Consider the following 14,421-nt stretch of genomic DNA (forward strand, 5'->3'; position numbering starts at 1 on the left):
GAAAGAATTTCCTTTCAGAAACTAATTTTTCAGAAATTTTAAGTTAACTAGGGAAGACCAAAAAAGAAAAAAAGAAAACGAAATAGACGACACGTTTTAAGGGACAAGAAATTATTTTAGTTGTTGTTTCCATACTACACGGACTATTTCCGTAATTTTTTTTAAAGCTGCGCATTATTAAAAACTATGACTGCTCAATCGAACCGGACGAGGCTGCGACGGACACAGCGTCTCTGGCAATTTGACTCAGTATTGGAAATCTACTACTGTTTGCTTTCCAAAATTTAAGAGGCTTCGTTGGATGCAATTCACCTTCACCAAACCTTTTTCTAAGCGTGGTGGAGACTGGAGAAGACTAACGAGAGAGAAAAGGGTCTGGCTAAACAGCTAGAAAAGTACAGTGGCTACTAGAACCAAGGGCCGACCTTGAATAGTTGAATGACTGAAGTTGCAATTTTTGACTTCAAATTTCAATCACTAGATGAGAGTAAAAAAAAGTATCTTTATCTGGTATCTTATCTGGTATCTTCGGGGTTTTTCGCCCCAGCCTGAAGATAAAGATACTTTTTTTTGCGATTTTCAAGGCAAGATAGAAGATACAGAAAAGATACCAAAAGTATCTTATCTTATCTTATCTTATCTTATCTTATCTTATCTTATCTTTCCGGAAAGATAGGACGCACTGGTGCCAAGTTACCCACTACCTCAATTGCCCCGTTCTCCCCTACCGACAAATTTATTTCGGGACTTTGCTTTCTCTTGAGTTGATGGCCGAGTGATTGGCCTACCGTCAATTGTCAGTTGATTGCTGTGATTACATGGTGCATCACTTCAAGCGAGTTCAAGAACAATGAAACAGCTAGAAAATCTGAATTTTTTAAATTTTGGAATGACATTTTTTCTGTGTATACAAAAAAGGGGATAATAATAATCATTGTAACGGATCATGTTGCACCAATTTATATTTGATTGCTGATTCATTTTTGTGAGCGTGCCTTATTGAACGTTTAACGTTCTTATTGGGAACATTTAAAGGATATACGATTCAAAGTACGTGACCTTAGTATTATTATATTTCATCGGTTGTAACTTAAGCGTTTTCTAGAACTGCGTAGTTAGGCGCCAACTACGTGGCAATAGAAACGCTTGGGTATACAGTACCTACCGAAAGTCTTAAGAAGCCCGAGAGGACCTTGTGCAAAAACGCTGTTTTTGCAGTCCTCTCAGTACTACAGTTTTTTACCAAATGCTTTCAAATTTGGTATGTACATAGCTAGAGGTAGTGAGACCATCTCTGTTTTTTCAGATTTTTGTTTACATTTCCTGAAGTACTTTTAGCCGGATCTAAAAGTTTTTGGAAAGCCGAGAGGACCTTATGCAAATTAGGCCACTTTGGCCTTTTTTGCAGTTGAACGGCTTGGGGTAGGGAAACGCGACTTTTTTTAAAAAAATCAAACTACGTTAGCTTTATCTCAGGTCTGATTAAAAATTTTTTTATTAATATTATCTCAGTTTCATTTGAAGTTAAAAAACGAAAAAGTATAATTCCCCTTTTTTCCGCTTCCATCCCTTTGTTTTCTCTCGCGCCAACGAAAAACACATAGCCATATATAGCCACGCCTATCTCTTCCACCCTTTTTTACTTGAAACTCCACCTTCTCTTCGGCAAAGCACAATGTACTTCAAATTCGTTAAAATTGCTCTGAATGACGCCATAATTTTCGTTTGGATGTTAGAGGAACAGGCATTTGCTGCTATTACATTCCATTTCAGTTGAGTTAATACTGAATTTAACGGCCCGTTTTTCTCAGTTATGTCTTGGAATCTAGTGAAAACGGGCAAGCAATTGATTACCCAACTTGTAATCATTACTACGGGATTGATCATTTTAGCAATCATCTATCAACAGGTAACTAAGGAATTAAAGCTACACGAACAAATTTTAAAATATTATATAGGCCTACCACGCATCAACGCGTTCTTATACATCAGCGCGGTTTAAGTTCACGCAATGATTATATTTTTGTGTAGCATATATTATCATGATGAGCAAATGTAAACATCAAAGAATAAAACGGGAAGTTATATTTTTGTGTGTATCCTTTCAGGAACTCAGTTTCCAATCCTCGAAAGAAACTGCGATGGAAGTAAAATTCACTAGGTTAGAGAAAAAGCTAAATGACTGTGAAGCGGAGAATAAAACCGTGGCCAGTTCACTGGAAACAGAAAGCAATTTGGTTCGGAAAAACAACGAGACGTTGGCTAACAAAATTAAACTTCTAGAACAGGAGAAGAATCAAACAGAACAACTTATCGATAGAAACAGGGACAAATTAAAGTCAAACGTGACAGTAATAGAACGGGATTTCTTCCACTACATGGCCGTTTCCTTGCGGGACACGCCCTACCCCGGAGTAGAAAACTACACCCGGTACACGGGGGCTCGTCTAGGGATGCTACCATTTGCCGGAATTGAGCCGCTCAAGCTGGAATACGGTCCCGTGACTAATAAAGTCACGTCATTCCGCTACCCCATCACCGTTCCAGCGTGTCAGATTCCCGCCAGGAACAATCAAAGTGTTTTCGTCGCCGTCATCTCGGCCCCCAGCAATTTCGACAAGCGAAACACAATCCCGCAGACGTGGCGAACTCACCTCAATGTCTCCTACCTTAACAGTATAATGGTCGTGGCTGGTTTCGTTTTCATTCTGGGGTTGACGGACAACGACAACACGACCCAAATCAAAATCGAAGAGGAGAGCAAAACCCACGGTGACCTGATTCAGATTGAAATGTCCGATTTCTATCGGAATTTATCGCTTAAAGTGGCCGGCCTCTTCAACTGGTTGTACAGGCACTGCCAGCAAATTGATTTTCTTTTCAAAGTGGACGACGACGTCTATGTCAACGTCCGGAATCTCGCCCAGTTCGTCCGGTTCCAAACCGGTCCGATCAGAGCATTTACGGCAATTCAGCTAGCAACTTGTTTCCTGCCCGAGGTAGGCACATTCAGCATTCGAAATATGATTGGAGTGGACATTTATAATTCTCTCATAAGAGTAGTTTGCTAATAGTAAAGAAATGTTTAGCTATATCCAAACAGTTATATTTTCTCACAGGGGCTGAAAAATAAATTGTTTAGATAGAAAGACAAAACAGAAACAACAAAAATGCTATGTAATTGCCCGAAACCACCTGAGGTGGTTCAAGGTATAGAGCGGTTGGTTCAAGTTTGTCTTGTTTCGGAATTTGATTGGTTTGTATTGTGGACTGACCCTTTTGTTTGGTCTGCCATAACATGTGACTAGCATTTTTATTTCCATTTTCAAAAAGAATACTCATTTTCTTTTCCACGATTTTTGCTGTTATTGACCCTGGGATCAAACCCACTTCATCTTTGTAACATTTTTTTTTAACTCACCTTGACACCACATCTCAACATGTTTGCCTATACCTAAAGACTTCCTATACATAAACATGTGTTTTGGAAAAATCTCCAAACCACAAAATGTTTTCTACTTAGCAAACCCCATTTTTCGAGTTTGACGGCGAGCGTGATGATTAAATGTTTTATTTTATCTCAGGTGGCAAATGGAATGTGTCTGTGGAAGAGTGGCCTTGGAAAGATTACCCACGTTATTTCTTTGGTCCCGGTGTTTTATTTCCTGGTGGGACCATCCTCCCGTAACTAGCTTCTTTCCAGACTACTCCATTACATCCCGTCGACGATTTGTACTACAGTGGCATTTGCTCAGAAAAGGCAGGCGTCAAAGTTCGTTGGTCTACTTCGTCCAACAGGTATAAATGAATTTGACGTTTGCTTATCCACCGTGATCTAGGCTTGCCTATATGACACCTTCGAAATATAAACATCGGTTGTTGCTATAGACTTCTCTCTATAAGAAATATGTCGGTTAAAAATTCCGAGATTAGTCTATACATCTCGATAAAATATTACCGAGATAGATGTCGTTATTTGATAATTTTTCGCTATTTTTATCATTTTTCGGTATTGATGAAGAAAACAAAAAAAAGAGGCGTAAAATTGTCGCCTCTCCTCTTTTAGTTGTCGGGTGATCAAAAAAATTGACGTCGTGGAAGGGAGGTAGACAACTAGACATAGATTACGTATACAACTCAGGGTGGAAATGGGGGAAAGACAAAGTAAAAAAATGTAGACAGCGTCATGTTAGGTTCGCTTTTAAGCAAATTAAGTAGGTCGTTTAAACTGCCTTTATCGTTTTATAACGCAAGATTAACGACATACGTCTGCGTATTATTATAGTAGTAAGGCCTATACCAAAATATGCCCCAGTAATATATAGGGATATAGCGTTTATCCATGTATGGAATGAATGTTGAACAGAAAAATACAAAGTCCCAACTTAGTAATTACAGGATTTATTACCAAATATAAATAACAAATAGCACAGTCAGTAGCACTTCGAGTTGTGAATTGCCATGTGAAAATTCCCAGAATATAGCTAATAGGCCTACTTGGATATGTAAGGTGAGAGAGGAACGGAGAAGAAGAATAATTTTAAAAATCCAGGATCCAGGTGGAAATTTAATTTTTGGATCTCTTTCTCTCTGACCCTGATGTGGGGCTACCTAAATTGCATATCAAATTGATATTTCTAACAAATGGGCTTTATTAACATGATTGTATTCAACCTTTTTATAAAAAAAAAGTTAAAAAAGTTTTGAAATATACAAGTTACAAATGAAAAACGAACTGGACTATTACTAACATAGTTTAATTGGCTGAATAGTATATGAACGGTGCCGGATCTACGGTTCAATCGTCTTTTGGCAAATCCGACAAGGATGCCAGATCTTTTATCTGTTGAAATAGGACAGGTAGAAATAGGACTAGTGGATGGTAGAAATAGGATTGCTCGTAAGGAGAAATAGGACTGACAATAATGAGTTGCAAAAAGTAGTCCTATTTCGACCAGTCCTAATGTGACTAGTCCTAAAACGTAGTCCTATTACTACCAGTCCCATATCGTTTCAGTCCTATTTCACCGACTACCATCAACGAAATATGGATGTCTGCAATATTTAATCGTTATTTATATAAGGAAATAGCTACAAATATTTTATTATTGTATTAATTTAAAAATTCGCTACAATTAACTTTAACAAATAAAAATATGACTAGTCCAATCATACAAATCTAGATGTTATTTTCCGCTAACCATTTTTTTTATTGTTGTAATATTGATAAGGTAGGCCTACACAGCAGCGAAAAACTACTTACTGTATTTTGGCCTTTTTAAGTAGTTAAAGGCTACTGATTATCAATCTAAAACCTTTATTAAATTAATTAAGTCCAACCTAATTAGGGAAGAGTGGGGAAAGTAGAGAATTGAGTAAGTATTCACAGTCGCTGATATGTCGCTGATAGTCGGTGATATGACAGAATATTGATGATCAATACAATTTGTCTATCTACCTTATTTTCTATTCATTTAGCGTTAGGTATGAGGGTTGCGGAACCGTTTGCCGCATCGCGGTAAAATAGTTATTGATGTTAAGGGATAGAGTTAAGTAAAGAGGGACGTATTAGTTAGGGATAAGAAAATGAGAAATCTATCAAATAAGGTAGCTCAATCTCTATCATAGGTTGACAACATCCACCAATACACATAAAAAAAGGCGGGTTTTGGAGCTACACGTAAAGAAACTTTCAGCCGCGAATGTATAATAAGTTAAAAACTTCTATAGTAATCGTAGGGTCCGTATCTTGTAAAAATAGAAACCTCTGATGCAAGAAAAAGTAGGCTATAACATACTAAAAACGTGCCCCCCAAAAGTAAAACTAAAGCTTTGAAAACCCAATAAAGGATTTTTTTAATCGTGTTGAATTGAATATAGCCTATTTTTGTTCTCGCTCGTTGTTCTGAAGAGATCCTCAATCAAAATTTTATGATTTCATATTCAATTAGACAATAAGAGATTTTGGGGGTGATGAGCAAGTTTGGTTCGTAGTCTGACCAGACCACCATGAGGCCACGTCTTCAACAAACTTATTGTCTTTCTTGCTGCTGGTGAGCAGCTCGTTCAGTAATTGACAAAGACGATACCTCCATCCAAAGGAAGTCGATCGACAACGTATTGGCTTTTCCATTCGAAGTAACTCGAGTAGAGGGTGTCCTTAGCAATCAGCTTCTCCAGGGGGTCGGCCAGTGCCTCTGGGTTCTCAAAATGTCTGCCGTTTACGTACGATCTGGCGGGGAAGAAGTCGGAAAAATCGGCTCCGCCATAGACGACCGGCACCGTGTCGTGAGCCAGCGGCCGGTAGAGTTTCTCCGTGACGTAGTCGGGACAGAGGGAGTTCTCGAAACTCAAGTAGAAACGATAGTGGCGACTGAGCATCTGATCACATTCGGATTTATTTGGACAGGAATGCTTGCCATTGGCGCATTTCCCGTAAATGTCCACAGAAATGAACTCGGAGAAAACGGCGGACCAGCGATTCCCACTGGCTGTTTGAATGGCAATTAGAAACAAACCAGGCGACAGCCCGATCCTTGATGTTGTTAATACTTGTCACGTTCGTTGATGCCGAAAAGACTGATGAGGGATCTGCTGAGTGTTGTTCCAGAGCTGCTACTGAGTCATTTCCATAGCATGGGAATTTCAAACAGGAAGGCGAGGCTGGATCGATACAACGCAAGCGACCGTAAGCGTGCAGTTCAACGACATCCGAATCCCGGCGATACGTCATCGTCCTGTTGAAGTAATGGCGGAAGACGGGCTGCTGCAACAGGCCCAGGTCCGTATGGATTGGTGATTCCAGCAGGAAGAAGATGAAGATTTGGTGAGGACGCCTCCATTCTGGCAGAGGCAAGTCTTGGACGTGCAGGTCTCGGCCGTGAAAGATGACGGCATTGCTGTCGTTCAACAGTCCTCGGTCCGTCGTCGTCAGGCAATTGCTGCTGCTGGATGCGGTAACTCGATCGATGCATGAACCGAATGGCTCGCTGCCCAGTCCAACCTCAAAATCGCTGGACTCGAAGAATTTCGTCCAGTAGAGAATGATGGATGTCTGATGTTGGGGGACCGGTTGAAGTGGGCGCTGGGACGTCCTGCGTATCTGCTAGTTTCCTTCTTGGTCTGCTATTACATTTTTGCGATTTTCTAGCAGCGGAAGAGCCTTCAGCAGAGTCTGCAGCACTGCTTGCTGATCGGTCGCACTCAAAACAAAAACAGTTATGATGAAACTCACAAAAATGGCAACGTAGAGTGTCGACCGTAGATTCAAATTTCCTGGGCGAAATAAATGGTTGCACCGCCAATCGTCCAGCATTGCGCATTTAATACGTTATCGTTCGTGTGTGGACATGGACTATAGTCATTGATCGACGAATAGTAGTTGATAGGTGAATGTCACAGACGTGCTGCCACACGGAACATGCGGCGGCTGCTGACTAAGAAAGTACACTATTATTATGAAAACCATTTCGAAATAAATAAGGTGTGGTCGACACTGAGCTGGCGGAACTTGTACTTAGTGATAACCATCATTTGTTATCGTCCAGCCAACGAGTCTATTGCAGAGCAACACTGTAGAAATTGGACATCCCCCGCGCATCCTCCCCCTCCCCTTCAGTGTTCAACCTGCTGACAAAGTCAGCCGTCCTATATATAGGTCTATATAGACGCGGGAGAGGGTTTCATTATCGCCGTTTTAATGCACGCGGATGTTATTCCTATCAATCTTATAGGGGGAAATTCTTGACCGTAGCTTGCACGTTTCTTGAAAGAGTAGTTTTGCATACGTAATGACCGGAAGGCAAATTCCTAATGGGTCAAATTCTCTTGACATCGCCGAAAACAACTCCCGTTTCGTCGTGATTGGAGGCAGCTCTTTAACTCTCAATTTGTAACAGTCGCTGTTGCAGTCCCATGCGAGCCCCAAAATGTATTCTGTCGGTAAGGCGCCATAATTTAAGTCAAGGATCGATCCGGCCCGGTCTTCCGCTGGAATTGTTTCTAGGACCCGTTTAGATGAGGACGCAAAGCCCGTTAATTTAAAACCACCGATCGCCAGCGATTCTGTGACGTCCTTTGCGAATTTTATGGCTTCCCTTTCGGTGTCGAACGAGTCACTCAAATTATCAGCGTAAAAATTTTGCTTTATTCGCGATGCAACTTCGGGATATTTTCTGTTTTGATTTACCGCATGCTGCAAGACCCAAATGGCCGCGGTTGATGCATGGACTGCCCCAAATACCAAGGTCGTCATTTGGTATGTCTTCAGCGGTTTATTGCTTCCGAATTCGCGGAAGACAAATCGTTGGAGAGACTGATGTTTTTCTGGAATTCCGACGCGATGATAAAAGGCCGCTATATCCGCAGAAAGCGCAAAAAGACATTCCCTCGACCGTAGCAGCACTCCTATTAGCTTTGGGAGCAACGGCGGCCCACGGAGAAGTTGGTTGTTGAGCGAGACTTGACAAAAACTTGCAGCACAATCCATAACCACTCTGATTTTCCCTGGTTTGTTCGGATTTTCAACGAAGTGATGCGGCAAATACCATATCATTCCTTCCGGCTTGTTGATTGCAGACGAGTCTACCTTTACAGCGGTGCCGGAATCAATAAGCTTTTTTACGATTAGATTGTATTTGTCCGCATAATGTTGGTTTTCCGGCAGCGAGAGACGTCGTTCCATCCCATAATACCTAGACACAGCCTGTTTTCTATTATTAGGGAAGACAAAGCCTTTTGAGCGTAGAGGGAGATCCACCTGCCATCCGCACCCGATGAAAATTACTGATGATTCGAGCACGGCAATTACTTGAGCATCTTCGGCCGAGGTGATCGTGGGAGCATAAACATCCGTACCGAAAGACTCGGTAGAGTGAAATTGTTCTACGAGATTACATAGCGCCTCATCATGGGAAACTGAGTGAATGTTGACATTTACTTTCTTGCTTGGCCCGGCCACAAGAAAATTGGGAATTTTTCCCACCACCGACCATCCAAATTGAGTCAGAATCGCTGTAGGGCCGTCATCTTCAATTGATTCCCTAATCTCTTTTTGAATATGGGCCGAAAGTTGGTCCGCTCCAATCAATACACCAACTTGAGAAGAGTCTATTGCTGGCAAATTCAAGTCTGCGAGATGAGCCCAGTATTTCTTCAGTTTTGGCCAATCGATTTTTCTAGGTGATAAACTGATTTTTGGAACGAGAAAAGCTTCACTGATGGGAGTTTCGTAGTTCATAGATGCAATGCGGAACGAAACGACCTTAGAGTCGATGGTGATTGAATCATTGAAGTTACCGAAGCGAATACGAAAGGTGGGCCCAGTCAAATTTAAAGTTTTTGCGAGAGCGTTCGTAATGAGCGTGGCCTCGCTCCCCGGATCTAATACCACAAATGTTTTGGCGACGGACTCATTACCTTTTACAGTGACGGGTAGGATGGCTAGCAATACGGGACGTATGTGGTATGGGTTACGTGCACGAATCGTTAAAACAGTTAGAGATTCGTTACCTTGAGTTTTTGCAGACGGAAATTGGCGATCGGCTCCGTGTAAGAGAGTGTTGTGGGCCTTTCCGCAGTCCTTACACTTCACGTCAGTGCGGGAGCAATTTCTTCCGTAGTGGCCTTGTGTCAAGCATTTGAAACAAAAATTGTTGTCGGCGCAGAGAGCTGCTCGTTTGTTGACCAACATTTTCTTGAAAACGTTGCAATACTCGAGGCGATGACCAGGATTGGCACTGCAGGCAGGGCACTGCGGAGCTGCTACTTTTTCTTGAATTCCGTTCGTCAACACAGTAGGTCCACGATAATTACTGCTACCAGGTTGACCATAGCCGCCTTGCTGCCGAGGGTGAGTATTATGGGCGGGTTTATTAACGACATCTCCGGCCACGGAAAGTCGAATTCCACGATACTCTTCTGCTCCGACAGCGATATCAATCCACTTGTCGAAATCTCGTAGCGATGGTAGATTCGGACGAAGGGAATATGCATATTTTCCCCAGTCGATTTGAAGCTGAATTGGAAGCTTTGAGGCGAGCGAGGAGATGACGGTTGAAAACGTAAATTCCTTGGAGTGCTCAACGGAAACGCTTGATACGGCATCACGGACATCTGCCGCTAAAGTGAAGAGCGAATTAAAGTCTCCGGTTTTGAAAGGCTGGACTTGGAGAAGGTGCTGGTTATGCGCCTGCATTATAAGACCTGGATTTCCATATTTAACTTCCAATTCTTTCCAAGCCGACTCAAATGCATATGATCCGTTGAAGATGTGGCCCATCCTTTTCCGAATATCTTCCGTAATGTTGTCTTGAAGGCCCAAAAGCTTGTAGGAGTCAGGGATGTTTGCGTCGCGAACGGTGGCGTGAATACCGTGCGCGAATCTTTGCCATTTTCGCGGATCCCCGTTGAATTTTTCGACGATAATCTTTGGCCAACGACTTGGCGGAGCGAATGTTGCCGATCTTTCGGTTGTTTCTACGGGTCGTAAGTTTCCGATGGTATCCATATTGCGCTTCGGTGTGGAGGAAAGGAGTGGGTTTCCTTGAATCGATCCATCGAGCGCACCAGCCAAGAGCTTTTCGCGCTCGATTGCCATTTTAATATCTTCTTCTTCTCTCTCGCATTGACGTAAAAGATCATCCATCTTGCGGGAACGTTCGACCTTTTTCCTTTCGAGTTCGAATTCAAGTTCAATTCTTCGCCGTTTCGCTTGATTGGCTTCGTTAGGCTCGACTTGGTTATTGATGCCACCCGCCGAGCCCAAATTTAATGGGTTGATGGGAGGATCGTCCGGCGGAGTCCTGCGAACAGGTCGTTGGTTTATTTCATTATGCTCTGGACCGCTATCCTGATCTTCTTCTGTTCCATTGGATTCAGTCGGGGGATCCTGCTGCAGAGCTTGATCAACATTCGAGTCTTCAACGACCCATCTTTCAAAGCGCGGGTTAGCGCCGGGTTGTAAATACCCTCCAATAGCAAGCCGTGCTTGCCTATTTACCGCAGCAACGCTTTGGATGTAGTCCTCTGCTGCCGCTCTTTCTTGATCATCCAGGTCTCTCGCGACGACGTACCGCTCGTTAATCGCCGTGATACGCTCTAGCGCAGCCTCAAGATCCGTTGACAACACCGCGAATACAGCTTGCGATGCCCGTCTGTTAATCATGCTGTACACTCGCGTAACGAGGTTCGTTTGCTGGCGTTTTGTAGTGGTTCGAAGCCGGAACAAATCCGGGGCATTCATTAATTCCAGGTCGGCCATGGCGTCGGAAGATTGTGGACGTACGTCACACGGACCGTGAGTTAAATTTTTCAGAGACTTTCGAGCAAGGCGTGTTTGAAACGAGGGACTGTGTTCGTTGCCGTACGTTCGTGTTCGTATGTTCGATCTGGGATGATAAAAACAATTGTTAATTATCGAAACGTAGAAGCAATTTGTTTGGGTCAGTATAGATACCCTTTCGGACGAGAATTATTCGAAACGAGTATGTGTGTTCGAGGGCCGTATGTTCGTTTTCATATGTTCGATCTGGAGGTAAAAAGGAATTATTAATTATCAAAATATAAGGCTAACAGATTTCGTGAACAGTATACCTGTACACCCTTTCGGAATAGAATTGTTCGAAAGTCGAGACGAGTGCTGGTTGTGTTCGAAAGTGGATTGTTCGTGTTCGTAGGTTCGACCTGGGTAGGTTAAAACATAATCTTTTAATTTTTAGGTAAACAAGCGAATAATTTCCAGTAACATAACTTAACGGGGATGACTTTTGCAATTATTAAAATAATATAAAAACAATGTGCAGTTATTACAGATACGAGGCCAGCGTGTTTGTAAAAAAGGTCAGAGGTGGCAGCCCCGTTTATCTTGTTTGAAGCAGAATAACGTAATATAAGTAAAATAACGGGCCACCGAAAACCACCCTTCAATGTTTTCTAAACATTGCCGAAAAAATAAACATTCGCATTAAGCACATATGCGTCTACCAATACAAAGTATTTAAACCCACGGTTGACTTGCTTATATACCTTTCCCGAAAACGTTCGCGATCGCACGGCCATATTCTTTCTCGTCTCCTCGAAAGTTCTTTCGATGCCCTCATTTTACTATAGAAACGGGATTTCAAATAAGGTAGTCGTTATAATGGAGATAGAACGTCATTGAAAGAAGAGCAATCCATGTCCTGTTGCTATGCCGCGATTAGATCCCCCCATTTGATGACGAACAGCTTCATCTCCCATAAATTAATAAAACATTGGGGAAAACTAATCAGCCCAGATAGGGTAAAAAGATGAGAGAAGACGACCCTTCCGGGATGCTATTATTTTGTATGTTAGAGCCCCACAAAATGTCCCTTTGTATTAAAAAATAAAAGGGAAAGTATATGACTTAGCATAAAAGAAAACTTAAATGAATTGGCCGTAGACTATTACAACGGGGAGGGGAGGGGGGGGTAAGGATAAAGAAAGGATCGGTGGGAAGAGGTGGGGTTCGAATTTTTTTTTTTTTTTTCGCGCGACGAAATAGATTAAGAGAGGGGGTGGGGTTCGAAAAGGGGCCTCGTGGTCGTGACGTGAATTTCGGTATCGACGATATTTTTGCTCGCTCAGCGTGCGTTCACACCCAATATAAAAAATTCGTTGACTTACCCACGATGAAAATTTTGCCACGTTAGGAAGACGTACAGGTACGTGAAGTTCGATCCCGGGTTTCGGCACCAATGTGACGGACCGCTGTCCGCTGAGGAAAATCAATCACGAACACCGTAGACAGCGAAGAATATGTATTCTCGACACGGAATCACGGTACAAGGGAACACGCGCACCTTACAGTCGATTCGATTAAACTCAAAATTAAGCACAAAAAACTCTCGATTCGCCGGAATGTTCCGGCCTCGTTGAAATATCTGGATCGACTGGCCGCTCGTTTTCTTCTCCTCCCCCGCCACCGTTGCCATATCGCGATTTCTTTCATCACCTGTGCCGATGCACAACAGACATACAGTCGCGGCTGAAAGTTTCAATAAGTGTATCTAAAAAATACGCCTTTTTACTGTGTATTGGCGGATAGTGTTAGCCTATGGATGGTTGAGCTACCTTATTCTCTCGTTTCTTTATTTTTTACCGCCCTTCTTTACTTAACTCTTCCTCTTAACATCGATTACTAATTTACCCACGATATCGCAAACATTATGCATTCCTATTGCCTAATGCTAAAATGAAACTAGGCCTAATCGATGCAGAAATTACCACAGTTACAAACTGATCAATCCTTTGCCATTTTAACATTTCATTTTAGAACTATTGCTAGATTATTGGTTATCGACACAATTGTCTTTGTCTGATTATTGGCCATGGTTCCCCATAGTTAAGAAAGCCACGCCAACAAATCATTGTCGGAGGGGAAAGGGGTAGGGGGTAAAACTTGAAAAAATCAGGCAAATAAGGTAGCTCAACCTCTTGCATAGGCTAACACCATCCGCCAATACACAAAAGGTGTATTTTTGAGCTACACGTATAGAAAATTTCAGCCGCGACTGTATAAATATAATAATAATACTGTATAGTTTTATAAATTTTTATTATCCTCATTTGATTACTCTGCAATTATACTATTTTGGTAGTCTATTATATAGTCTATTCTATAGGCCTATAGGCCTATACTTCAAATGTGATCGAAACGCGTAAAAACGCTAATTAATTCTTGGTGATATAAAGCTAAAGAGCTTTAAATGTATTAAAGTAGGCCTACCTATTCGAATGCACATCAGCATGTAACCTATATATCTGCTTCGTCATCAATATACTCTAAAATTAAATTCGTTTAGTTGAAATTTGAGTTTATAAAATACGTATATTGTGTGATTTATTCCCTGTTGGCTTCTATAAGTTTATTCCCTATAAGTTTTGAAAAATAGACGAAGTATAAAATTATAGGGCATATTATAGGCCTACAAAGAAAATGAAAATGAAAATTTTTTATAAACGTAATTGTTCTACTAGTTGGCGCTTTTTTTGTTTTTTGCGCCCCAACTTATTTATTTCTCAATATTTTTGATCCCCGCTAGGCTTAAAAAAGAAGAAAAAGTCAGCTATCAAAAGCGTATTTTTAGTTTATGACAATTTGCTTTGTTTAAAACCAAAATAAGCGCTTTGAAAATGAAGGAGGGTGGGTCTAGTCGGAGGCAACATGCTCACGTACAGTATCTTCCATAAAAATCAGACTACCCTTTTTTTTTAAATGACGCCTATCGATTCGCGGCAGAACTACCTGATGTAACCAGACAGTTAGGGTATGGGGTAATATTCTAGAAACGGACAAAGGCTTAATTTTCATGACAACGAGCCAGCCTTTAAGGCATTTAACTCTGAAGCACATGGCCTTGATAAAGGAGAGGTTGGGTCACGTTGCCGCTAGCCATCCAA

General features: G+C 41.7%; 2 protein-coding genes across 2 annotated transcripts; both read right to left on the reverse strand.

Annotated features, from left to right (window-relative positions):
* Positions 1 to 6,066: 6,066 nt before the first annotated feature.
* On the reverse strand, positions 6,067 to 7,315 carry LOC124197795 (alpha-(1,3)-fucosyltransferase C-like). Its single transcript, XM_046593342.1, has 3 exons — positions 7,133 to 7,315; positions 6,553 to 7,054; positions 6,067 to 6,491 (listed from the first exon to the last, which is right to left on the reverse strand). The coding sequence occupies exons 1-3, from the start codon at positions 7,313 to 7,315 to the stop codon at positions 6,067 to 6,069; spliced, it is 1,110 nt and encodes a 369-aa protein (XP_046449298.1).
* Positions 7,316 to 7,696: 381 nt separating this feature from the next.
* On the reverse strand, positions 7,697 to 11,164 carry LOC124197796. Its single transcript, XM_046593343.1, has one exon. It carries the CDS (start codon positions 11,162 to 11,164, stop codon positions 7,697 to 7,699), a length of 3,468 nt encoding a protein of 1,155 aa, XP_046449299.1.
* Between the last annotated feature and the right edge of the window lie 3,257 nt (positions 11,165 to 14,421).

The sequence above is a fragment of the Daphnia pulex genome, chromosome 7 (assembly GCF_021134715.1).
Source record: "Daphnia pulex isolate KAP4 chromosome 7, ASM2113471v1".
Lineage (NCBI taxonomy): Eukaryota > Metazoa > Arthropoda > Branchiopoda > Diplostraca > Daphniidae > Daphnia > Daphnia pulex.

What these genes read in the sequence shown, in the direction of transcription:
- LOC124197795 (XM_046593342.1), bottom strand. Translation starts at nt 7,315, where the DNA reads ATGCTGGACGATTGGCGGTGCAACCATTTATTTCGCCCAGGAAATTTG. An exon ending in TGCTAGAAAATCGCAAAAAT is followed by an intron (nt 7,055 to 7,132) that starts GTAATAGCAGAC and finishes CCCCAACATCAG; the next exon opens with ACATCCATCATTCTCTACTG. An exon ending in GGCATCAACGAACGTGACAA is followed by an intron (nt 6,492 to 6,552) that starts GTATTAACAACA and finishes CCATTCAAACAG; the next exon opens with CCAGTGGGAATCGCTGGTCC.
- LOC124197796 (XM_046593343.1), bottom strand. Translation starts at nt 11,164, where the DNA reads ATGATTAACAGACGGGCATCGCAAGCTGTATTCGCGGTGTTGTCAACG.